The sequence below is a fragment of the Neopelma chrysocephalum genome, unplaced genomic scaffold (genome assembly GCF_003984885.1).
Source record: "Neopelma chrysocephalum unplaced genomic scaffold, ASM398488v2 Primary Assembly neopelma1_96845, whole genome shotgun sequence".
In the NCBI taxonomy this organism is placed as follows: domain Eukaryota; kingdom Metazoa; phylum Chordata; class Aves; order Passeriformes; family Pipridae; genus Neopelma; species Neopelma chrysocephalum.
In genome coordinates, this window is record NW_020925488.1 from 829,166 (window position 1) to 853,973 (window position 24,808).

Below are 24,808 nucleotides of genomic sequence, written 5' to 3' on the forward strand. Positions count from 1 at the left end.
GCTCTCTGCAGAGGACAAGTCCAGTGCCATGAATGAGTAGCACAGGGGACTGTCTTTCTGTACCCAATGCATGCTCACGTCCGAGTTCAAAGCTGTCTTTCCATGAATGTTTCGTAAGCCATGTGCTGCTCCCATGCACATCTCTTACCTTGAATTGAAGTATTTATGGAAAACAGACACAAACTTGTTATGGGAAATCACTGCGAGGTATTCGCTCAGTTCTGGCCGTGCCTTGTGGAGGAGCAAGTGGTGCCTCACTGTGACCCAGGAGCCTCTGCTCAATCCTCTGCCCTTGCAGAGCAGTGGAGCAGATAAGAGATAGCTGCCTTATGTTGCACTGTTTTTTTTTTCCCAGCCTCTCATTGGAGATGAGGTGAACATAAGCAGGGATTAGTTTGTTAAGCTGTGACAGTTCATTAAACTTCTTGGACTTTTTCTCTGCGTTTCCTCTCCAGACACTGCTGATGGCTGAGCTGGGGAGAGAGAGACAGAGAGAGAGTGTGTGTGTGTGTGTGTTTGCACAGATACTGTGGGACACGACAGGCAGTGGAAATTTTTCGTGATTTTACTTTCCATATGCCCTTACGTGTTTGCAAAGCTTGCTGAGTGCTTGCAAGGATTGTTGCATTTCAGATGCTTCTATTTCGAAAAGCCTCTGGAAGTAAAGCTTGTTTTCTCAGCTATTTTTTGCCTTGAAGTGAACCTCTTTTTTTGTTAGAAACTGATGGCTGAGGCTTAGATGTGTAAAACTTTGTGAAATTAGTGGGAGCCATGCCCTGAATCTCCTGCACAGCAGTTAAATCCCCTGCATTGTAAACAAGGAGCCTAGTTCACAGCTAGCTTTCTAAGTCTACCAGAGGAAAAACTAGAAGGTTGAAGGCAAAATGAGAGGGACGCTCACAGGGAAAGGGAAGGGAGCAGTGCCCTGTTCCTCGGTTAAGGCTGTGTTAGTTGCTGCGCAGAGAGCGGGGCTGGAGCTTGTGGGGGTGAAGAGTGTCAGGACATGGTAGGGCTGTTCCGGTTGGTATCATCATCACACCAGTCCCTTTTGGCTTGGAAGGTTGTGAGACCCCCTTGTTCAGGCTTTGCAAGGAGACCCCAGCATGCAGGACTCCTTGGGCTCTTGCAAAGAGTTTGAGTGCCCCGTTGCATAACTGTGTGCGGGAATGTGGCAGTTGTACTTTTCCCAATGTGAAAAAGTCATCTTAGAGGGGAAGTTGTTTGCATGCAAAGCTGCGCCGCCCCACAGTGGGTTTCACCCTGCACAGAGCACAGAAGGGGCAGCTGAAGGTAGAGATATGTGAGCATCTCTGTGTAGCCACAGAAATCTCATTTGATCCTCAGTGGTGGGAAAGGAAACGAAGCAATAACCCAGGACAGTTTAATAGAGTTTGGGTGAAATACAGTTGTTTTTGTAAGCTGGTCTCTGTGCAGTGAGGGCTCTTTAGCCCGTTTGTTGTGCTTGGCTCTGCTCTGGATGTTGGCATCAGCTGCTCTGCAGGTGCACATGTCTTTGGCAGGAAGGAGCTGGGATTTGGGGATTCGCCTTTGTTGCAGGGCTGGGGAGGGCGGGGGGGAAGAGGGAAAAAGCAATGAGATGATGTTTGTGTCTTACAAGTCAGTAGGACACATTGGGGAGGGGGAAGGACACAGCCCAGAGTTCACTTCTGTCTCAGAGAGTCATCTGGAGGACAGGGTCCCCTCCCGATCCTTCTCCCTTTCCTGGGACAGAGCAGGAGCGAGTCCTACAGGCTGTGGGGCTGCAGAACCAGGATGAGGGCAGCTCCCAAGGAGAGAAGTTTGTCCCAGAGCTGAGAGCAGCTGAGACAGGGAGAATTGCCTGTGATGTCCCCAAAATCATGAAAGTTTGTTGGGGGGGAGTGTGTGCATTTCCAGAGCAGAGCCCATAGGGATGCAGAGAGATAACATTTTGGGAGGCGTTTGCCATGTACCTCCCTGTTGTTTTCACCTCCACCTTTGCTCCCTCATTCCTGCCTTGTGCTGTGGCACAAGGTGCAGGGGACCAGCAGAGGTCAAACAGGTCAAAGGCACAGCATTCAAACCCCAAATGCCCCTAAAGAAGTGATCCTGGCTGTTTTGCCCTCCCAGCACATGGTGGGGCAGCATTCCCAGGGCAACTGGTCCCCGTGGCTCTCGGATGTAGTTTGTGGTGGGGGGGGAGGGAGGGGGCATCACTGCCCTGACCACCCCTGTGCTTGCCCATCACTGCCCAGTTTTGGAGCACAGGGACTGGTGGGAACAGACTGGGAGCCCCTGCGGCCCCCTGGAGAAGGGCTATTTGGTCCAGGAGACAGAGGAGGGGAACAGGCTGATGTTTGCCCCAGTGAAACCCTGTGGTCATGCTAGAAGCAGCAGAGCTCCGCACGCTGGCACGAGCCCAAGGCATCTTTGCTTCCTGCCACCCTTTCAAATTAAGCAAACGATTCATTTTATTTCTTTAATTTTCCAAATGGAAGTGAATTGGCTGTGCTGGCAGGTGCCTGATTGACGTTCTGGAGAGGATGGGAGCTGGGGATCGGAGGGGGCTTACTGATCCCTGCCTGCCACCACCCTCCCACTGCCCCAGTGGGGACCCAGCCCTGCTGCTGGGGGCCACTTTGTCCTCTTAGAAACAAGCAAGAGATACCTGAGTTTCATGCAGTAAAATAATCGCTATGCTGAGCTCCTTCGAGGTCTTTCCAGGGTGGAGAAGAAAGCCATGGCATCCGTGGTGCCCCCTATTAACTCCTGGTGTTTGGTATTTTATGAGTGTGGCTCTTCCTCTTGCTTTTATGATACTTTGCAGAGCCTTTCTCATGCATCTGTTCAGTCCCCTGCCTGCCTCATGGGTACACTATCAATAAATGACACTGGCTTCAGCAGTGAAGAGGGCAGAATCCTCTCTTGCAAGGAGGTTTTGGGGTGGGATGCTCTCACTGGGGACCCACAGAGACCAGCACCTTCACCGTGCACCCTTATCACAGGGCTTAGCACCCATCTGGGTGCTTGTATCTGTACCCCGAAGCCTTCCTGGCTCTGCACACAGGTGCAGGGCTCTCTGCAGAGCTGGCTGCAACTCTCCCTGCAGCAAAATAAGTGTCCGGAGACGGAGAGGGGAAGATTATCCCCACTACGTGGCACCGATTATCAAATCTGTCTGCTGCAATCGTGAAAGGAACGGCAGCTGGTGGCTCACTGCCGGAGTGCATGGTGTGTAATTAGGTCTAGCTCCCCACTCTCTGTAAAGATCCCTTCCTAATCTCTGGCATCATGGTCTCGTTGTGGCTTTTTCCCCCTGCTGCTGTTTTTCTGTGCTGTCTTTCCCCTTGGCTACCCTCCAGTCTCCTCGTGAGCAGCAATGGGTTAGCAGCCCTCCTCTTGAGCTGGTCTGGGGTGCTGGAAATGCAAAACCTCAAGATTTGCAGGCACCATCAGCTGTCCCAGAACTGAATCAATCCTACTCCATGATGTTACTAAATAGCCAGGGGTTTTTCACCTTCCCTCCATCCCTCTGAGGCATCTTGCCTGCTCCACGGCATCCCTGGGAGGGTCCAGGGGAGCAGCCTTGGCTGAACCTGTACACTCCTGAGCTGTTCCACTGGGGAGCAAGAGAAATGTGGTTTTGCATGGTGATGATCCCAGACTGGGTACTAAAACAGCAGCTTAACAGGCCATATGAGGGAGGAAAAAGCAACTCTCACACTTACCTCACCTGCTCTCAGGAAGGAAATCCCCCCTGAGTTGCAAACACACCCTGTTCCTGTGCTTGGTAAAGGTGTCACCAGCACCGAGTCTGTGTGGCAGTAGGGGAACTGAGTCACGACATGCTAATGTGATGCATTTTTGGCTGCTCAGCCCATGTTCCAGGCAAGCAGAACTCCCAGCAGGGCAGGGACAGGCCATGAGGCAGGAAATCCCATGGCATCCTTGTGCCAGCCCCCTGGGGTGATGAGGTCCTACCAACTGCACCCCTTCTCTACAGCATGCTCTTCTGTCCCAGCAGCCAGGGATTAGCTCTGCAGGGCTGCAAGCCACAAAACTTGAGTTTCTGCCCTCCCTAATGCCCTGCCTGTGGAGGACAAAACCATTGGCAGTTTGGAAGAGGAAAGATAAGACACGAGTTGTTTGCAAGCTGCATGGCAGCCGGAGGGATGCAGATAAAAGCTCTGCTGTCTACCACCGAGATAAATTTCATCTCCGGCTAACTCAGGAGTAAAAAGGAGACTCGGCAGCTGGGTTTTGTAATCCTGCACACACAAGATTTTCTGGGAGACACTGGAGCTGACTCATTTTTACGTGGGCATTAAGGATGTGACAACTTAATTGTGGTGAGTTCTTTGGAAGGGGAACAGGAATCAATAGGTGTTGGGTAAGGCAGTCGTTAGAAGATAAAGTCTGTTTGTTAAATTATAGTAATTTGTCTCCTTGCAGCCTCAAAAGCGGCTAATTGTGAGCAGCCCAGAGGGTTGGCATGCTCTGCCCCAGCTTGAAGCCCAGGCCCTTTGGATGCCTGGGATGGACGTGGCTGGCAGTGCTGCCGGCTAGTGGTGCCGCTGCCGCGGTTCAGGCAGGAGGGTCCCCAGCTCCGGGGGACGCTGAAGGTTATGAATTCAAGCCCTTAAGCGTGTCCTGTAATCCCTTTTCTGGCGCGGAGAAGAGGCAGCCTCTTCAATTACCAGGGCATGGAGGGCTGCAGGGTATGCATTTCCCAAAGGCCAGCCCAGGGCTGCAGGGGTAGCAGCCAAAAATACTCAGCTTATTTGGGCACCGTGGGGACTTGCCTTACAAGGCTGGAGAGTAGTTTGTTAAACAAAAAAAAAACACAACCCACCTCGGGACCAGATTCTGAGTTTTGCATGCTGGACTGGCAGGGAGGTCTCCATGGGCTCCGTGGGACTGGCTCTGCCCCAGCTTTGCATACACAAAACTCCCTGCTCCTGTCCTGGTTCCACTAGGACACGGCTCTTCTGGAGCTGATGCTGTTAAGCCCTTTGTCTCTGGGGCTTTGAGCTGATGTGGTCTGGGCTTAAAGGCATGTTGCAAACAGGAGAAACTTCAGGGGGATACTTCTGCTCCTGGATGGGTTTGAGGAAGGGCCTTTCATAGAATCACAGAATGCTTTGGGTTAGGAAGGACCTTAAAGATCATCTAGTTCCAGCCGCCCCTGCCGTGGGCAGGGACACCTCCTACTGGATCATGGGACTTTGGTATGGCGTGGTTGGACCGATGAATTCCCCCAGCTGGTACAGGCTGAAGACCACCTCTGTGCTCATGGCAGCACCTGTGTCCACAGCTCCTTGGGCAACTTTGGTAGGAAGTGGATCTGACGGGCCACCCTGCACACCTGGAGTATGGGAGAGCTGCAGGTGATGGGTAACACCTGCAGGAACTGTGTCCACTAGCCCTGTATAAGCCACTCGCCAGAAATACCTGCATAAGTGTGTATTTTTGCAAGAGGCAGGAAGGTCTGGACCGGTGCTGTGTGTTTTCTGCTCAACTCCTTGCTTAGAGCGTGCTTTATTTTTCTGATTTTTCTCTCTGCCTTCCCCGGCTCTTCTTTCACTCCCCATCTGTGCAATCACAACCTGCTGCCACCTGGTGAGACCTGTCTAGTGCTACACATCCCCTTGGGCTGGGAGACTTCCTCAGGCTGCCTTCCTACCTGGTCAGCTTTGCCCTGCCTGGCTCCTTGCAGGTGCATTTGCACAGCTGGTACCCAAAAGCAGCAACAGGCTGGGAAGAACAGCATCCAGATCAGAAAATTAAGCAGAAGAGGATCTTAATGGAGCAATGGATAGTCTATTCTCCCATCTGACACCAGGGATATCTATTGTGTGGTGATCCAGATGATGGTGCTTGAAGTATCCTCCAGAGCTCTTGGGAAGAAGCACACAGACCTGGTTTAGTGCTTTGCTTTGCTTTGCTGTGGTGGTCCAGCTGGGGGACAGGACCAGATGGGCCCTGGGTTTCCCTCCATATCCAAAATGTGGCTCAAAACCATGGAGAAAAAAAAGCCCAGAGACAGTTCTTTCTGTATCTCAGCCTTTCAGTGCTGCACAGGTTGGGGGCCTTGTGGCCGCAGAGCCCAGGCAGGCAGTGGCCACCCAGGGAAACCTTATGGAAGGGACAGATTGTATTTCTTCTGGAGCTGGTGGGGGCAAGGGAGGAGTGCCATGGAGTCACAGCAGCATCCCTCCCTCAATACCCTGGAGACAGCTGGGAAGCTCTTCAGGGAGGGCAGAACACAGGGTGGTTGGGAGAAGAGTTGCTCAGACCTCCTCTTTGGTCAGTAGGGAGTGAATATCTCATCTCTGCAGGGAACTTGAGGTGGTTTTCTTTGCAGATCAGGTAGCCAGCAGGCTAGCACTGCTCACCCAGGGCTTTCAGCCTTCTGCACAGGCTCCACCATACTCCCCTGTCTGTCTTCATCTTCCACTTACCCACTGAAGTGTTAGCCCCTAGATGTGGTACTTGAGGGTTAATAATTCAAGTCTCTCTCTGGCAGTAACTGAGCTTTTGAAGTTAGTGCTGGAGGAAGCAGGATTAGACCTTCCTACTCCCGTGGTCTCACACTGTCTCCATAACCACCAGTGATCCTGGAAAGAAGGGTTCAGCCATTGCTCCCTGACCTGGGAGCAGCATCCAGCCCTGCCTTGGGGCAGGACGCTCCAGCACAGCCAAGCGTGGAGCAAGGTGGGCGTGCTGGGATCCAGGGCGTTTGCAGGCAGGTCCTGCCAGGGCAGCCAGGAAAGTCCTTTGTACGTGGGCTGGATGCAGCAGCGTGCACCAGGCTTTTGTGTTTGCACGTGCAAACAGACGTGTGTTCGTACATGCACATGGCTAGAGGGTGGGGAAGGTGCCCACACCGTGCACGGCTGGGGCACAGGAGCGGTTGTCTCTGCTCGCAGGCTCCCCAGCGGGACAGCGGCGCACACGTGATGGCCTTCGTGCCTGCACACCGTCCACGTTGATCTCATGTGCTGAGATTCTTGCAGGCACCCAAAGGAGTCATCGAGCTGCATGCTGATCACTGCACGCTGCCAAAATCCTCTGGAATCTGCTCCCCTGCGTCGCCCCTTCCCAGGTCAGCGTCAGGCTTCGCCGCAGCAGGTGCTGAAACCCGTCCCTCCTCGCGACCTGCCTCCCTTGCTTTTCCAGCACATTTTCTGGAGGTCAGTCATCCCCTCCCCACCGCTGGATTGCTTTCCTGCCCCTTCCCACCTGCTCCATCCACCTGGCAGATTTTTGGAGCTGGAGAGCAGCTATGGCGGAACATGAGTCCGAAGGAGAAATCAATCCTATCTTGACTGGGGCTGAAATCTTGGAAACACCATGCTCTGATCCAGCGGCTCTCGAAGAACCAGGGCTGAACATGGCACTAGCTATTTCTGGCCGCTGGCGGCTATTCCTGGCCTTGACCCCAAGGTCAGTCCTTTTTCCTCGCCTCCTTCCCCGTGCGCTCGGGTGAGCTCAGCGCAGTGTGTGTGCGCTTAGCCGGCTATAAATAATGGCAGCCATGGGCGACCTCCAGGAAAGGCACCAAGGGGAAAGCAAGCATCCCCAGCTCTGCGGGCAGCTGAGATCCCCTGGCTCAGCCCAGGGGGCAATGGGGTCCACCTTCCCCCCAGGGGGAATTGAGATGCTGCAGAGCTGCCACTGGGTGTTTTCCATGGGATTTTGAGTTCCAGAGCCCCGCTCTTCCCTGTAAGCAGCCAGCAGGGCTTTCAGGCTGAGTGATTTGCTCATGGATGAGTTTATTTTTTTTAACATTTCTCGAAAGCAACTCAAGCTGGACTTGCTGTCCTGCAAGACACCTGGGTTGGGATATCTTTTTTCCTCCAGATCTCTCTTTTCCTCTGGGGAGGATTGAGCAACCCGATGGATGTGGCAAGGGGAGTGTCCAGACAGAGACAGCTCCACTGGAGCCTGCATGTGGCCACAGCCTGCAGATTCCTGAGTGCTTTTCTCCTCACTCTCTTTCTTTCCTTCTCCACACCCTCACTTTCTTTTCTCTGCAGTCTTTCCTTCTTTCTCCCCACTCTTTCCCCCTTTCTCATGTTCTTGCCTTCCCTCTCCTTCATTTGTGCTTTTCATTGCTCCATTTTTCACTCCATAGCTACCCTGCACTCTGATATCCTCCCTTCCGTACTCGCACTATTTTTGCCCTCCTCCTACCCTATCCCCTTTCTCTCCTTGATGCTCCCTCAGCCCCTCTCTGCAGCTGGGGCTCTGCAAACACCAGCTGCCTTGTTTTTCTTGACGTGCAACAAATGTTTCTGCAGTGCTCTGGAGGTCGACAGAGCTGCTGAAGAAAAAGACCTTTTCATTTCAGCTCTGGAATGGAGAGTGACTCCACTGCTGGCCTGAGAGGTTGGCACTCAGGTGGCTCCCATGCCTACATCCAGCCACCTCGCTGACGTGAACACTGACCCCCCATCCATGGAGATGAAGGGAAACCTGGTGGTCTTGGGGTCGCTCTGGGTTTAGTTAGAAACACCAGGCTTGTTTTCACTTGTTCCCCCCTCCTGCCTCTCTGCTGCAAAACCAATGTAATTGGAGCAGGAAATTAAACACTTGAAGCGTTAACGTGATAATCTGCTGGTTTAGGCTTTGTGGGGGGCAGGGAGCTGGGAGCTGAGAATTCTGCTGCCCTGGCATGCAGAGAGGGAGAGGGGACGTGTTACCAATGGTATCTCCCCAGCACATCCCACCCTCTTGCCCCAGACGGGGAAACCACAGTAAGGGCTCTTCTGCAGTTCACTCTGGCCTCAGGTGGTCTTCGGGCTCTTAGTTAGGATGATTGAGTTTTTCCTTTGGTCCTGGTAGCTGTACCTCGTCCTTGCTGGTGGGATCAGGACCAGTGCTGGTGTGTGGCTGCACCAATCACCTGTGATGAGTTTCTCAATGTTTTCGTGATGGTGGTGGTGTACAAAGCAGTCAGGGACCTAATCATGCCCCACATTCCCAAAACTGTGGTTTGGAAGTATTCAGTCTGTAGAAGAGGAAACCCCAAAAAGCTGTAAGCTTTCAGAGGTGCAAAAATCTCCCCAGGAAACCAGACCTTGTGTCCAAAGGGCAATGAACCTTGGGGGTAAAACAAAGTGTGGAAGGTTCAAACTGAGTGCCAGGGGAGATGATCCTCATGGAAAAGGTGGATGGATGGATGGATATCCAAACTGACTGCCAGCCAAGTAGGTTGGGGTTTCCACCTCTGGAGGCATTGAATTGCTGAGCAGATCCTGATCAGGATGACTGCACCTGAATGGTCTGGGGTGCAATGGAGAGTGCATTCCTCTGGGAGAGTTTGGGCATGGGGCAGGCAATGAAGAACAGGTCTTCCAGTGCCTTCCCAGAGCTCCTCAGTGGTCCATAAATTTGGCTGGCACAACCATATTATGGTTTTTTTAATTCCTTTTTTTTGTGTCAGGCTTGGATTGTCAAATAGAAGCTTGCATTGTAATTTTTTACTTTAATAGGAATCATTTGTAGAGAGATCTGCTGAGCTCAGCATCCCGGCTAGAGCTTTTGCATTATCGAGAGTTGCTGTCTTTGCAGATGGATGAGTTTCAAGGATTTCTAAATACACAGGCCTATCTGTCTGAACAAAAGTTCAAATGCTGTGCAGTTCACTGGTTCGGAGCAAATGTCAAAGAGGCAAGAATGGGCTGTCACCACTAAACAAACCTCTGTCCCATTTTCTTTTGCACTTTCCACAAAATCCTGCATGAATTTGGTGTGATCAGCCCATTTCTATTTATGGGGGGAAAAACCAGTGTGGAGCAGAGCTGTGGGGTTTTTTGCTGTGCTTGGGGTTGTGAGAATGTTGAAGGGAGGAACAGTGCCATAATTGCTGTAAACCCCTTCCCTTTCCAAAAAACCTTTCAGGGAAGAGACTACGATCTTTCCTACGAAGCATCATTGGCATGAGATGCTGAGTTGATGCCTTTTCCCAAGGATCTTGGATGAAGATGGAGGTTGCCTGACATGCTCCCTTATACCGGAGCATGACCAACATTTTCTCCATCACTGCTGTGCATGCTTTTCTCACTTTTCCTAAGCAATACCCCAGAACAGGTGCTCTGGAGCCACTGCCTGCAGAAGCGGGATAAGCTCCTGGTGGGTCTTATTGGTTCTAACATGCTCCACTCTGTCTGAAAAAAACCAAAACAAACAACTGTTTGCCAACAAAGATGTCACCAGGAGGTGCCTTGGGGGAGTAATATTTAACTCCTGTCCTGACCTGATGCCTTTCTCCCTTTGCTGCAACTTCGAGGGCAGGGAGAGGAGACTGTGCTTTCCCCAGTGACACTTGTAGCTGAATGGTGAGATGATATTTTGATAGGGGCTCTATATGTTCAGTTCTCCATGTCAGCATGGACATATTTGAAGGCTCAAGACTAGGTATCATCTGCAGATACCCATTGGTGCCGATAGGCAAGGCTAGGAAAATCCTCGCCCTTCCCCAGTTCACCGACAAGCCAGTAGAGGGAAAGGATCCTCTTCAGCTATTAACCCCTCATGGGAAGGCTTTGTGGGATGGAGATAGCAGCCTGGCGTGGGAGACGGGAGACCTTTTTCCCTGACACCTGCATATGGTGCGACTTCGGCACGGCCTCTCACATCCGGTGTTTTTTGTGTGTTTTCCGAGGCGTTTTGTGTTTGCTCCTTGGCCGATGCTGGGAGGACTGGATTGGAAAGGAAAGGGATTTTCATACTTCATCTTTTTCTCGCCGGGGCCTGAAACGTGAGCGCCTCCGAGGCGTTGCTGAATGAGGTGGTAATGTGTTCATCAGCTGGGAAATCACCGGACCTCAGAAAACAGGGAGGGGAAAGATAGAGAGACGCACGAGGATTTGTGTCTGCCCATCTGCCCCTGGGCAACTGTGGTTTTAGGATGCAGCTGTTGGATGTGGGGAGCACAGTGTTGAGGAGCATCCCAATGGTGTTGGGAAAGGTGGGGGCTCTACCTCAGTTACCTCACCGTGAGCAGCAGCTGCCCTGAAGAGCTATGTGGACATGGCGTTCCTAATGATGTGCTGGAAGCGGTGCTCCTCATCAAGAGTTGAGTGAGACACAAGAAGAGAGAGAACCTAACTCAATAAATGCCTGAATATGCCTAAGAGGTGCCCGTGGGCCTGCTGCAGGGCATGAGTTGACCCTTGGCTCTGCCCATCCAGGAGCACCTTGCCATGGGGAACAGGTTGCATTTTCCTCTCTAAATACAGGTCTCATCCATTAGTCCTCATGCTGGCTGTGGTGGTGTTTCCCTCGACCTTGGTGCTTTTTTTCCTGCATGACCCTTCCTTCACCCACTCCCAATGCCACCACACACCCATGAGTCTTCTTAAAAATCAAAGCATTTGAGTTCTCAACTCACCCTGGTCATGGGTCTGTGGGATGCTCACATTCGGCATAGCCCAAGACCTGGCTGTGCACCAGGTGCTACGTGTGTAAATAAAGCAGTTTAAAGTCTCGTTTTTGGTTTTGTGGACTCTCCTGCCCTTGCTGTATTCAAGGAGCATTTGTCAGCTCCCTTTCATTGCTCCTGCACCTCCTTTCTCTTCCTGTTTATCTGCCTCCTTTGTAAATTAAAATCTCAAGCTCTACTCTTTCTCTACATCTCATTGCTTTTATTGCCCATCTCTGAACAGATACTCTTTTCCCCTGATTTTCTTCATGCAGGATATCCAGGATTAATCCAAACGTTACAGGTCAGGGCATACTGTTTATTTACAGCATCACATATTTTATAATCTTGAGTCTTTATATATCACCTAACATTTTGTTTGCCATTTTAGCTGTGGCCACAAACAAAGGCTGACATCACTTTGCTGTCTGTTTTCAGCTAATTTAGGCTGCAGCAATGTGTGTGATTAGTTCAAAATCTCCCTTTCAGCATGCGGTGCATTGCATTTATCATCACGCCGTGCTTCCTTACTGCCTGGCACTGCTGTTCACTTTGATGGTCTCCCCTATCCATCATATTCTTGATTAGCCTAAATAATATTATCATCTGCCAGTTTTTCCTCCTCGCTGCTCAGCCCCTCTTCAAAGCATTAATAAACAGATTATGTGCTAAGGCTCGTCCAAAACAAAGAGGCACAGAGAGTTGGCAGTGCCGCTCTTGGTCCAAGCTGCTTTGACTGCTTAATAAATTCAGGGGCTGATTCGTGAAGAAGGTGATAGCAAAAGGAGACAGAGAAGACTCCCACGGTTTTAATACAATTAAAATATTTTGTGTTTTCTGACATGCCCACAACTCTACCCCAATCACTTTATGAATGGTTAATGCCAGTCTGAATAACCAAATGTGCTCTTAGTGTTAATACTTCGTAATACAACCATTCTGCATTCAAATGTCAAAGGCCTTTTTAGGGGAATACTTAGGACTTTGGTTTCATGGGAATAGTGTAGTTTAATATGAAAAAAACTTTAAAGTATTATTGATGTGTGATATGGTAAAATTAGGGATGTGGACATACGCTTGCAGATAGATTAATAAACATTATTAATGTGTAAAGATATCATTTTTATGTTTCTTTTTTTTCCAAAGGGTTTTGTGGTTGGTTTGTATTTTGAGCTTATTGATGAAAGGATAGTATTTATTTTGAAAAGTCAATGATTCAAAGCAGGGCAATTTTTTAATGGGCCGAAACTTGTAAGCAGCGTAATAAATTTTCTTTGTCATTTACAGAAGTATTTCTCTTTTTGTTTGAGATGAATGTGGCAATCTTCAGGTCAATGGCTCTGGTTTTCCCTAAGGTAAATTCTGGAGGTGCTGAGCTGGCCTCTTCAAGGTGAAAGCAACTTGCAAATAAAATGCCTTTAAAATTTGCATTTTTTTGGGAAAGGAAGTAAGAGAAGAGTGATCACAGCCGTGTTCACAATTTTCCTACGTGTTGCCCAAATTGAAATAAATGTAATTCTTAAAGAACATAGGAAATGTGGCAGAAATATCACGTCTGCTCTGGTTTGTAGCCTCACGGCTTCTTGGAAGCAGCTGCTGCTCTGGCGGCTGCATCAGCGTTAGCAGACCTGCGCTTCACGAAGGTCCCTTCCCATCTGCAATCAGGATGGGTGTTTTGTTTGTGCAGTATGCCCTGGCAGTGACTTCTGATGTTTTTTTTTGAATGAAAACACCATGAGAGTTGTGTCTTGTGCTTGCTGTAACCAACTGTTCGATGGTTGAATTGAGCAGACCTGCAGTTGCTGTGCTGGGTGGAGGAGCAGCCTGTTGCTCCCTCCTCACTTCCCTCATTTATTTTGTTTGTTTTGCTTAGGAATTCACTATGGAGAGGTTGGGAAGTGCACTGCAGCTTGCCTGCTCCCAAAAAACTCTACATAACCTGCTTTGAAATGCTGGCTGGGAAATGGGAGGAGAGCTCTATTGGTGCTGTGCCCCCTCCGCTGGCTCCAGCTTTCTTCTTGGCTCAGGCAAACTGTGCTCTTCATAATCCTGAGCAAGAGCTGCTCAGAGATGGGAGAGGGACTTGGTTGGCTTTATTTCTTTCTTTGCCCTGGTGGACCAAATTTCTGCTCTGAGTTCAGTTTGCATCCCTGCTTGCTGCATTCCCACTGCACTCTGGAGCCGTTGGGAATACTGTTCCTCCAAAACTTCCATTTCCCCTTTTAGAGGATGGTGGTAACTCTCTTCTGCGCCTATTTTGCTCAGTAAATAGGGTGAAAATAGATGAGGTCATTGGTGTCTATACAGGCAGATTTGGCCTCCATTTTCTGTTTACTAGGACTGCATTAGTTATGAATAATGGCACGTCAAACTACTCGCTCCAAGCAATTTATTCATGGGATTTGGCCCTGCTTGCTGTCTGAGAGTTGCCTGCCAACAGGATCTGATTTTTAAAATACACTTACAAACATGCAGCCGTTTGCCCGATCTGTTTGCAAACATATCTGGGCCTCTGGGTGCTGAGCAGCTGCTCAGCCCTGCTCTCAGGGTGGCACAGCTGGGCCCCAAAAATCACATCCTGATGTTTCAGTCTGTGGAGGGGCAGTGGCCATGTCCTTTGAAGTAATTAAAAGAGATGGAAGACAGTAAGTCATGGGTGATTCTAAAAGGTCTTCCTTCTCTTTTTGCCCCAGGGAACGTCATTATGTGAAGCTGGCGGCACACACTCAATCCCAAGCCTTTGAGACAGGATTCCCTCCCTGACCCAGGAGAGACGGCAACAATTTCTAGCTCGTTTCTTGCTGTCTGGCAAATTTTACGTCTAATTTTTTGCTCTGTCACGTCCCCTCTGAATATCCCTTGATTTATGTAGTGTCCGAGTCCAAAACAAATGCTTTTGCTGGATACCTGTATTCTCTCCAAGAAAGGGTCCTGCTCCCCAAACTTGGATTAAAAAGCCAAAACCAAAAAGAAACCCCCACTTGCTGTGGTATTGGTGGAGAAGGGATACAATAGCCCACGCGTGATGAGAGGCAACCACAGGTTAGCCCTGTCCTCCTGCTGCTGGTGCGACATGCACGGTGTGCCGCTCTTTTCCCAGGTGTTGCTTGTTTGATCGATTACTTAATTTGCATGTTTGTGTGATAGAGACTGTCGTGCAATGGCTCTTTTGTCATGCTGGACTGAAGGATTTTATTCTTGGGAGACAGTTTAGGCTCCAAGATGCTTCCCGAGAATGCCTAGGCTGTTGCTCCCATGGGCCATATTTGGAAATCCCAACTGTTTCTGCTTGGCCAAAAGCACCAGTTGATTTTAAGGGACGTTTTGTTTGTGTTATTGTGCAAGTTTCTGGCCCCTGAAGGCCTTGAAAGGAAAAAAAAATCCCAGCTCACAAGATATTTGTACTAATTAAACAGTGGGGAATTAGCTTCTCTTCTCCACTGGTTTGGTTTTCAGGCTTCTCTCAGGCTTTTTGCACGTATTTCCACAAACCTCATTAACATGGATAGTGGATGTAACACAAAGTTGGGCCTTTTTTTCCTCTTGAGTTTGGGGGCATGCAGACTGAAGATTAGAGGATTAAGGATGTATTCCCTCCACCCAGTTCCATTGCCTCTAGTTCCATATCCCCTCCCTTGCCTCTCCAGGAAAAAGGGCTCCTCAGTTTATTAGGGGGTGATTTATGCCAGCAGCCTGTCCTAGGTCCTTTGTGCTGCTGCCTCTCTCCCTGGATATAGAGGGTTTTTGGGAGAACGACATCCTGGCCAAGACAGCGAGAAGGATGCACACCTCCCCCTGGGTAACACACCACAACTGAAAGTCTTATTATTTTTATTATTAAATTCTGGAGTCACTGGTGAACTCAGGAATCCCCCTTTGTCCCAGGGAAGCAGTCCCTGGAAAGCCACCAACGGATTGGTCTCTGGTAGTTACCCTGTGCTGCCAGTGGAGCAGGCTGGGTGCCTGCTACAGGAGCCCTGCTCAAGCTCTCCCCACCCTAGGGGCTTATCCTGCCTGCCCCAGGCTCTGCTCCTACAGAAACCCGGCGGCTTTGTTGAAGGGCAGCTCCAGCTTCTAACAAGGATTGCAATTCACCAAGTGTGGATGGAGAGATCAAGGGGAGCCCAACCATGCACTGTTCCCCCTGTGCCTCTGCGGTTTCACTCCATTAATCTTCTGCGGTCTCATATTTGACTGTAAGGAAATATGAAAGGGATTTTGAAGGGAGGAAGATTGCAATCCAGAACCCTCTGGATTGTAACAGATGCCGTGATGTTGCTTGCAGTGTGTGGGACCACAGGGGCAAAGCTCCTGCTCCCCAGAATTTGGAGCTAAGGGCTAAATCCCTCAGCCCACATCACGGCAAGCGCCTGCTTCTTGCTCCAGCAAGGTCTCTGATTTAGAGCACAAATTCCTCTCCTTCATCCAAGAGATTCCCCCTGAAACACCCCCCCTTTGAAGGAATCTGTAGGATTTTTTCTCTCCCCCTCCTGTACAAAATCATATAGTCAACAAAATCTTTTCCAGTGCTAATCCTTGGCTATGCAGGAGGACTCCTCCAGCCCCGCGATAGTAGGGGAGAGACAGATGTTCAGCAGATAATTAGTGCAGTTGTGCAGCGCCTTCCTGCTCGAAGCCTGGATGCCAGAGCCTCCAAGTAAGTTTCTGTGTGTGCCTGCATCGCTTTGTGCTGTGAGACCTCTTTGGAAAACTAGAGCCGATGGGACTTGCTGCTTTAGGAGACACCACACTCCCCAGAAAAGTCCTCTCTTGCGCCAGTTGCTGGAGCCATTTCTGCTCCGTTATCATTTAAGCGTTGCTGAACCTCTCCAAAGTCTTTTTCCTATGGGCTACTCCTCTGAAGGGGTGCTTTTTTTTTCCCTTTTGAAGGTTTTCTGAAGTCAAGGGTTAAATTGTGGGACAGAATCAGCTCCTTCCCCATGAGTGTAGCAGCACCGAATGCAAAGGGAAGTAATGATTTCAGCACGGGGCAGGGAAACACTAACAGTGTCTAGAGGTTTCATTTCTTAATGACATTTTTGAGTGGTTTTCAGAAGCAGCCAGAACAGCCAGAAATGGCATAGGCTGCATTTGATTGAAAACCAGGGAAGAGTAGTCCTGACTCCTGTTTGACAAAAGACATGAAGTTGGGTTGCAAATCCTTTGCAGAAACTAGGCTCTATGGGAACAGGTGGCTCGATTTCACATTTTTTCATGGTGGTCTTGAGGTCCATCATGGGCTTAATTGTTTCCTAGTAATTGTATAGGATGGATGTGATGGCATCTTTCAAAACCCAGGTCATTTGCAGGGCGTTGGAGTGCAGCTAGGGGATGTGATGCAAGTCTGTCTTCCTGGTGAGATTCCTACACCGACATCTAAGTATACCCACAAGGAGCAGCTGACAGCTACAGTAGTCAAAGGTTAGAAGTGTTAGAAGCATTGGATCCTCCTGCATTAGGACACTGAGAGGTCCTAATGGTTGGACTTGGTGATATAAGGGGTCTTTTCCAAACTTAAGGTTCTGTGATTCTAGGTTTTTGTGGCTTACTTCCCCCTGACTAGGAGAGAGTGGAGATGGGGAATTCCCAGTTTCCCAGAGCAGCAGCATGCTCATTCCCTGAGAATGAGCACCGGCATCTCTTCTGGTGTCAAGAGGCCCTGCCCAAATTTCCTCTGTGGCTTTCCCCATCTGCCTGTCCCTCCTGGTCTTCATTGGATTTCGGACTAGGATGGTTTGCAGAGCTCCTGGTTTCCCCAGTACCAACTCCCCAGGGCAAGTAAGGGCTGTGCCTGTGGCAGCTTATCACAGGACTGATGAGAACTCATTGCCCACACATGAAGGTATCCTGTGACGGGGAGACCTACACCAGGGCATGTTCCTTTAACATGCTCTCTAGCAAATTTAGTGTCTTCTTTTAAATCTTGGTTATTTATTCAGGCGCAGAAGCACTGCTTGCTTTCCGTGTGCTCATGGGATGGGGATGACCTGAGAGACGGCTGGCCGTGCTTGGCCCCGGCAGTTGGAGCAGTCTGCAGGTCAGCGAGTAGAATAGCAATGGGAGAGCCCAAAAGCGGAGTCAAATCACTTATCCTTCCTCTGTCCTCCTTTGGGCAGCTTTGTACCTTGCTCAATATTCGCTCTGCAGCACGAACTGACTCTGTACACAGCACCCAGTGCTGTAAGATTAATCTTCTGGGATTTTTCTTTGTTCCAAAAAACCACTTTTCAACAACAACAACAAAAAAGGGTAACTTTTGATGCATATCATTCTTCCCTTCTTGCATATGTTCATTTTTGATTCAAACATACTGTTGAAACCTTTCTTCCCGTGCAAAGCGAAATTCCCTGAAAAAGGGCAGAGCCTGCTTGTGTGCATTTATTTTTACCAGATCTTGAAATAATTTGTGACTTAAAAGGAGAGAGGGGGAAAAAAAGTCTGTTCCTGATTGAGACCACTGAGCATTACTGTGATAGAACCAAAAATAATAAGGTAATGAGCAGCTCTAACCTTAGCTTAATTAACACATCATTAAGATCAAATGCATGGAGAGGTAGCAGCTCTGTGCCTCTGTGCCTGGCACAATGCTCTTACAGCTGAACTGGGAGGCTTGGCAACCTGAGAAATGTAAAACAATTTATTTCTTATTTAAGTGTTTGTTCTTTAGCCCCAGTGAATAACCTAAATAATTTCTCCAGGGGAGACCTGCGACCCACTCATAGCAATTTTGAGGTACGGGTGGGAAGAAACGAGTTTTGTGAGAAAGGGCAGCGTGTGACGAAGGAAGGTTTGCTCAGAAGTGCAGGCAGGTCCAGATCTGGATCCTCGACTGCTGAGAGCAGTCAGGAAAATGGGAGATGACTGAAAGCTTTTAGTGCCAGAGCTATTTGTTGACGTCCGAGGCAGATCGCTTTCTGATCTCATCTCCCATTGCACTGGGCTTGGAACCAGAAGGAGAGGTAAATGGGTCAAGATTCCCAGGGGGGCAGTGAGAAGGGCCAAAAAGCAGGCGTCCGCAGGGGGAAAACAGTCGATTTGGCAGGTCTGGAGTTCATTGAGAAGTTATTGCTTTGGAAGGCACAGGAATATCTGTTGGGAGTCATAGAAGAGTTATTGGTGTTGGAAGTTATGATGTAGAATTATGGTGGAGGATATAGAGACCCTTATAGAAGCTCAGCAAACCTGTGAATCCATCTATCTAAGCACCCTCAATTCCCACTGAAATCCTCTTGGAACAATAATAATCATTTAACAAAGGAAATGGTTTTTGACCCAGACAACTAAATGCATTTCCGCTTAGTGCTTCCCAGCCCTCGCCTGATGCTCAGCCGTGTGTTGAGGTTGCCTGTTACTTTCCCAGACATCAAAGGCTTTGAAGGAAAAAAAAGAAATTGCAACTCGGGAAAAATTGATTGTTTGCCATGAAAATCTCTCCTGAAAAGAGCAATCTGAAGAACAATTAGCCAGAGCCATGCAAGCAGGTTGCCAAGGAAAACACGGCCATGGGCGAGGATTCCCCTGGGAGAGGTGGTGCAATGCCCTCCTGGCACAGGAGTGTTTAAGGAGGATGAGGGCATTGGAGAGACCTTAATTGTCTCCTTTAGTCAGGTTTTGTAAGGGCTGATGATGGAGGAGAATCTATTTCCAAGCGAGTGCTGAAGGAGGGAGTGGGTGAAACCTGGAGCTTTGCTCTGCTTTTGGAATGCCAGGTCCTGTCTAATATAACAAAAGCCCAAAGAACACCATGTCCTGGATGGAGGGACTGATCTGGTGTTACCCTCTCTCCTTCAGGTGGGGAACTGGGGCTCTGAAGCACCGTTTTTCCTAAAACTAAATATGATGGTTATCACACACTGCTGCTGCTGGACACAGACACTTACATGCACCAGCTATCCTTCTCTGAAGCCTGGTTTGGGTGATGAATATTTAAAGCTAAATGATAATTTTGGGTCATGAAAGCTCACTTTCTACCTGCAAGCTGCAACATCTCTTCCTTAATCCAACCTTGTACAGTTGTGTCTGCAGAAGATACTGCAAGCATCTGGGATGGACATGAGTCTGCCTCCAGTGCCAGTGGGGCCACATGCAAGCGTCGAGTTCATTCTGCCATTGCAAGCTCATTCCTTTATTTTTGGTGTATTTTGGACAAAAGAATGATCATTCTGAGAAGGGATCAATAGCTCAGCCAAGCGTTCAAGTTATTAACTCACAAACAAACAGTGTCAGGGCTGATGGGAGGAGGAAGAATGTCAATTTTCTGTGCAAATGTTATTGCAAGGAGCCTTCAAGGAGTGTTTTATTTAGCAAATCAGAGCTATGGGAGACTGCTATTCTCTTGCTGGGAGAAGGGAGAGAGTTGGGAAATCAAATCATGTATCTGGTAAAGTGTCTCATGGGGGTTGACCTTCTGGCTGAGGGTCAGCCTGAAGGGACCAGATGGGGTAGGATTCCTCTCTTTTCCTGTCCATCTGCCCATTTATCTTTGCTCCCTCCAGTGAAAAGGCTCTCTGCCGAGTCTCCTCTCTCCTCTCCCCTTGTTTCTGAGATGTTTACCTTCACAGGCAAAGAACGTGAACCTGTCCTGATTCTTCCCAGCAGGAAAAAAAGATGGGCTGTTCTGTTCAAGCCATCCTTCACTGGAGGTGGCTAGTAAAAAATGGGGAATCACTGTCTTGGCTGCGCTCATCACTCTTAGGGCTATCCACAGGTCATGTCAGAGGGCTGTGCCTCATCCTCCTTTGAATCCTCATCCTCCCCCTGCCTACTCTGGTGTGCCAGTGTTTTGCATTGCCTCAGATCATTTCGATCTTGCTGCCTTGTGCCCATAATGAAGAGTGGCAGAGAGCTAGAGGGCCGGGCTGGCAACTGGGGCTGTCCCAGTTCTTAGCAGATCCAGGCATGCATCAAAATCTTTGAAATCCCAGCCCTTTCCCCCTGTTATTTCCAGTGTCAGCAGTGACTCAATATGTAAAAAGTATTACCAAGGTTGGAGTGTATGCTTTGAAATCTCAGCTGCCACAGAGGAGGTGGTTTTGCAACACATAAAATGCGGTTGGTGTCTTCCCACATCCCAAATTTGCAATGGACTGTGCAATGTGCTCCCTTGCCCGATGTTTAGGAAGTAGATGGGGAAAATCTCTTATTTCGTTCCTCTTCACTCAGGTTTGTCCTGCTGCTAAAGCCAGAGGTGGTGAGGTAGGGTTTCTTTAATGTTTTGGTGTGGATCTCTCTTATTGAAGTTTTTGCAGCCAATGTGTGCTGAACTCTTATCCTGCAAGGGTATTGCTGTGACACCAAAGAGCACTGTGAGGGCAACAGAGAGGAAACTCCAAGGCTGCCTAGTCAGCAGGTTAATATGTTGCCTGACAAGTTTCCAAAACCTGATGGTAGTGTTAGGGAGTGCATGCCTGTGGCTGCCTGTGCCAACCCCTCTGCCCTTCTCTGCATGGGAAGTTGGGTCCTAATTTTGGGGAGGCAATACACTGCTCTAAGGACTCCTGCCCACCTAATCCTCTCACTGTGCTCTCCTTTCTGCTGGTAAAACTTTATGGGTAGCAGCTCCCCAGGGAAACAGAGCCTGACGTTTCTAGAGAGCATGCAGCCGCTTTGCCTTTACAAGCCTCTGAAAGTGGAGTGGAAAAGCACCATGCAATTAAGGCAAATTGGGGTAAGTTAATTAGCCCAGCCCTGCAAGGTCTTGCTCTTTTGATGCCTCTGTTTCTGTAATCCTGTGGGGGTCTGTGGCTGCATTGGGCAAACCCCTGCCCACAGTGGTGCAGCAGAGCCTGGGAGCTTTGTTTGCCCTCAAAAGGAGCCAACCTGGTTTTGGGATTCAAGGGTGTACATTGCTGATGTTGTTCGGCAGAGGGGCCCAGTGTTCCCAGACTCAACCATTGTTACTCTGCTGCTTGCTGAATCACATCTCTTAAGCTGGATTTTTAGGTCCTGATGTCCCAGTTGCTGGAAGCAACAGATGTCATGCCTAACCCACTTGGCTGCACCATCATTCCCTTTTATACCCCTTGCTCACACATCTGCACATCCCATGCATGCTCCCTTGAGCATTGCAGTGTCTTACCTGCTGATGAAAAGCCTTTTCCTCAATTAGAGGTGGAAAAAATAGTGAATGATGATATTGCGTTCACATCCAGTGACCTTTTCCTAGCGCCTGTTTGCTGTACAGCATCATGCTGGGCTCCTGAGGAAGCGCATGAGGTGGGTGATGCCTTCTGAACAGCAGCTCTATCCCAGAAAGCAGTTGTCTGCAGTTTTGTGTTGCATTTCTCACCCCCAAAAGCTCTTATTTTCAAGCACAAGTTGGTAGTAACTTGCTACTGTGCACATCATGCCCTGACTCATACACCAGAAGAGTTCAGGGTGTTGGGGGGGACACACGGTTTGCAGAGCAGAGAATGCAAAACAGCAAAACTTTGCCCTTGGATGAAACAAGAAAATCTGGCCATAAAATACAACACTTTATTCCACGTGCAGCAATTCCTTACAAAAAAAAAAAAAAGAACGAACCCTTCATATTTTTGCAGAGCTCTGGTCCCAATCAAATAGCTGGACTGGGAGAAGCATTAGAAAATGGGGGAAAAATCTCATGTTAGTCCATTGGGAAAGTTAATAGACATTTTCCATCCCAAATTTGTAGGATTCTGGGCTTTTTGCAATAGCTGTTTCACTTAAACCACAACTCTGTGCATTGCCTCGCTCAAACTGACGGCTCCTTCCCCTCCAGCGGCCCCACTTGTCTCATTAAAGCTCCCACCTTTCCGCTGCTCAACTGAAAATCAACAAAGGGAAATTTAGGCTGGATATCAGGAACAATTTCCTCAAGTTGACCGTGAAAGTGCCTCCAGGGAGCAGCAGCAGAGGGTTCATTGCTTGCAGTGTTTAATGGGTTTCCCATCTTAGGTGTGAGAGGGAGGGCAGCCTGGGCTTGGAGCTGTCCGGGCAACACTGGGCATCCCTGGCTGTGGGCAGTGGTCTTGCTCTTTTTTTTGATCATTTCCCTAGGGAGAAGCAGAGCAGGTGTTGCTTCTCCTCCTTCCTTACTGCTCTCACCCCAATCCTGCAAGAGGGTCAGTGCAGTGGCTTTCCCCATTAATAAAGCCTTGAGATAACTCCCTGCCTGGGACAGTGACCGAGGCGTGTTTGACTTGAAACAGCATGTTCTCACTAGCTGTCCAAAAACCTATTTCAGGTGAGAATAACTCCACACGTGTGGTGGGAAAAGCAAATGCCTTCATTCAATGACTCACTTTCTTTCAGCATCTCATTGTCGGCCCTGCATTTGCTGGAAGGGGATTTTGCTCACAGTTTTGCTGTCCCAGGTTGGATATGCTTGGCTCTTCCCTGTGTTAAGGTGAGCCTGTGTCTGTAGTTCTGGATATTGCTGCTCTGGTATTTATTGTATGGATGGGAAACTGTTTTTCCAAATAGGGTGTGTTGTCCTGCTCCATGTCCCATCATGGCAAGTGCGTAGAGCACCGTTTCTGCTGAGTCCTGGCATCAACACATTGCACCTTCTCTGCAGTCCCTAAGGGACAATCACTAGAGAGGCTCCCAAAGTATTCCTTTTCTGGGGAGGCTGGTTGTGGCTTGTCACTGAGTTGGAATTTAATTTCATACTGGATTTTAAAGTAATTATTTCAATTTGAAATGCAATGTGTCGTGTCAATTCTCCTTAACCAAAAGAAGTGGTCAGGGAGAATGGAGGAGCTGCTACTTTTCTGAGGTCAGTCAGTTTGAATGGAGCAAACCATGTTTTCCTGAGTGGAATGCTTGCTGCAAAATTATCATAGAGGATGCTTTGAGGTGGAGGAGTCCTGGGAAGCAGCAGGCATAGGCAGGGCTGACTGGTCATTTTTAGCTGGCAGTGCAGGCAGGAAGTGCTCAGGGAGGATCAGCTCTGAAGCAAACATCCTGCAGAGATAAGCCAAGGGGTCAGCTTGCAACTCAGTCAGTGTAAGATGTGGGAAGAAGAGTCAATGAGGAAGACACAAAGCCCCAAGGGAAATTAAACCCTCATCCAAGCTCCTGCAGCATGTGAGAGGACTTCTTGGAAATCAGTGGTTTTGAGGAACAGAATACCTAAGCATCTCACCAATATATTCAGTCTTACCTTGGATCACTTTTAGCCTGAAAGCCTGGTACATGGAAAAAGGCAAAGAATGACCTCATAGTTTAGCATTCCATCATATCATTGCTGTTGCAGAAGCTTCAAAGGGAGAAGAAACCGCACATTTGCGGTATGAGAGAGAGGCCAGTGCTTTCACAGTCCACATTCCTCATGCTGCCATGTAAGTATCTTATGGCTGTTCATGGGCATTCCCATTGCAGTGACCTTGAGAGGCCATACATATGATGGGGAGAGGAATCCCAGAGTTTCTGGGAACCACCATTTCAGGGTGTTGGCAGGTAGTATCCCACAGTGATTTTTCTGGGTCACACGTCCTTCCTTTCCCACCCTCCCTCCACAGCTGGTGTTGAACGAATGCAGAGGAGGACATTTAATCCTTTCTTTGAGTCATTTCATAATCTAAGGCTAAAGGCTACAGATGAGCGTGGCCTGTGGGGGACAGGGAACAGTTGAAGGTCCTGGTCAGCGTGACAGGTGGTGGTGTCAGTGCAGCAGCCGCCAGGCTGTTTTAAAGCAGAACCCTCTCTAGATAGTTTTTAAAAATGTACGTGATATCTCACAAAAACATGGTCGGGGTGTGGATTCCAGCTGTGCACTTCAGAGATTTCCGATCTTTTGTTTCCCGTGCATGAACCCAACGCACTAATCTGCAATTTGGGGTCTGACTCTGCTCTTTGCTCCAGCCGGCGGAGCTGTGCCGGGAAGTGGGACGCCACGTGTGACCCGCAAGGGCTCAGCAGAGAGCAAGCCAGGAGCAGCGAGGGGGAAGGGGAGCAGGTTGGGCTTGATTTCTATGGCTCAGTCTGCAAAATGCTGTCCTGCCGTGCAGGATGCTGCTGGGAGATGGGACATCTCCTTGGATGCTCTTCTAAAGACCAGGAATCCTTGAAGCCATCTGCTACCCTCACAGAAGAAGCACAGTGTCTGGGCTCTCCTGGGCTGCACCCACGTCCCAGCTCTCTGAGGAGGCCTTTCTTGGAGCCTTGCCCTTGGTACAAAGATGTGTGCTGAAGCTGCAGGCTTTGGGCAGCATCCCATGAGGGCATAGCTGCTGCTGGTATGAGTGCAGGCAGGCTCTGAGTAGGGGCAGAGGTGGTGCAGAGCCCATTTTCCTCATGCATCAGAGAGGACCAGCATGATGGGGGTACACTTCTGCAGGCCTTTGCTCTATCATCATTGTTCTTAGCACCTCCAAGATGGGTCCTGGGTATCTTTGCCCTCCTGGGCACAGGAGCTGCTGCTGCACTCCCATGGCA

General features: G+C 49.3%; 1 protein-coding gene across 3 annotated transcripts in view; it reads left to right on the forward strand.

The window, feature by feature from the left end:
* The window catches only part of CNTFR (ciliary neurotrophic factor receptor), a 201,996-nt gene that overhangs the window by 73,661 nt on the left and 103,527 nt on the right, over positions 1–24,808 (forward strand). For 2 of the 3 annotated variants that reach the window (XM_027670425.1, XM_027670424.1), the window contains one exon: positions 22,682–22,775. The exons of the other annotated variant lie outside the window; for it this stretch is intronic. In XM_027670425.1, coding sequence (XP_027526226.1) covers positions 22,682–22,775 — 94 coding nt within the window. The remainder of the gene's footprint in view (positions 1–22,681; positions 22,776–24,808) is intronic. 3 annotated transcript variants of the gene reach the window in all.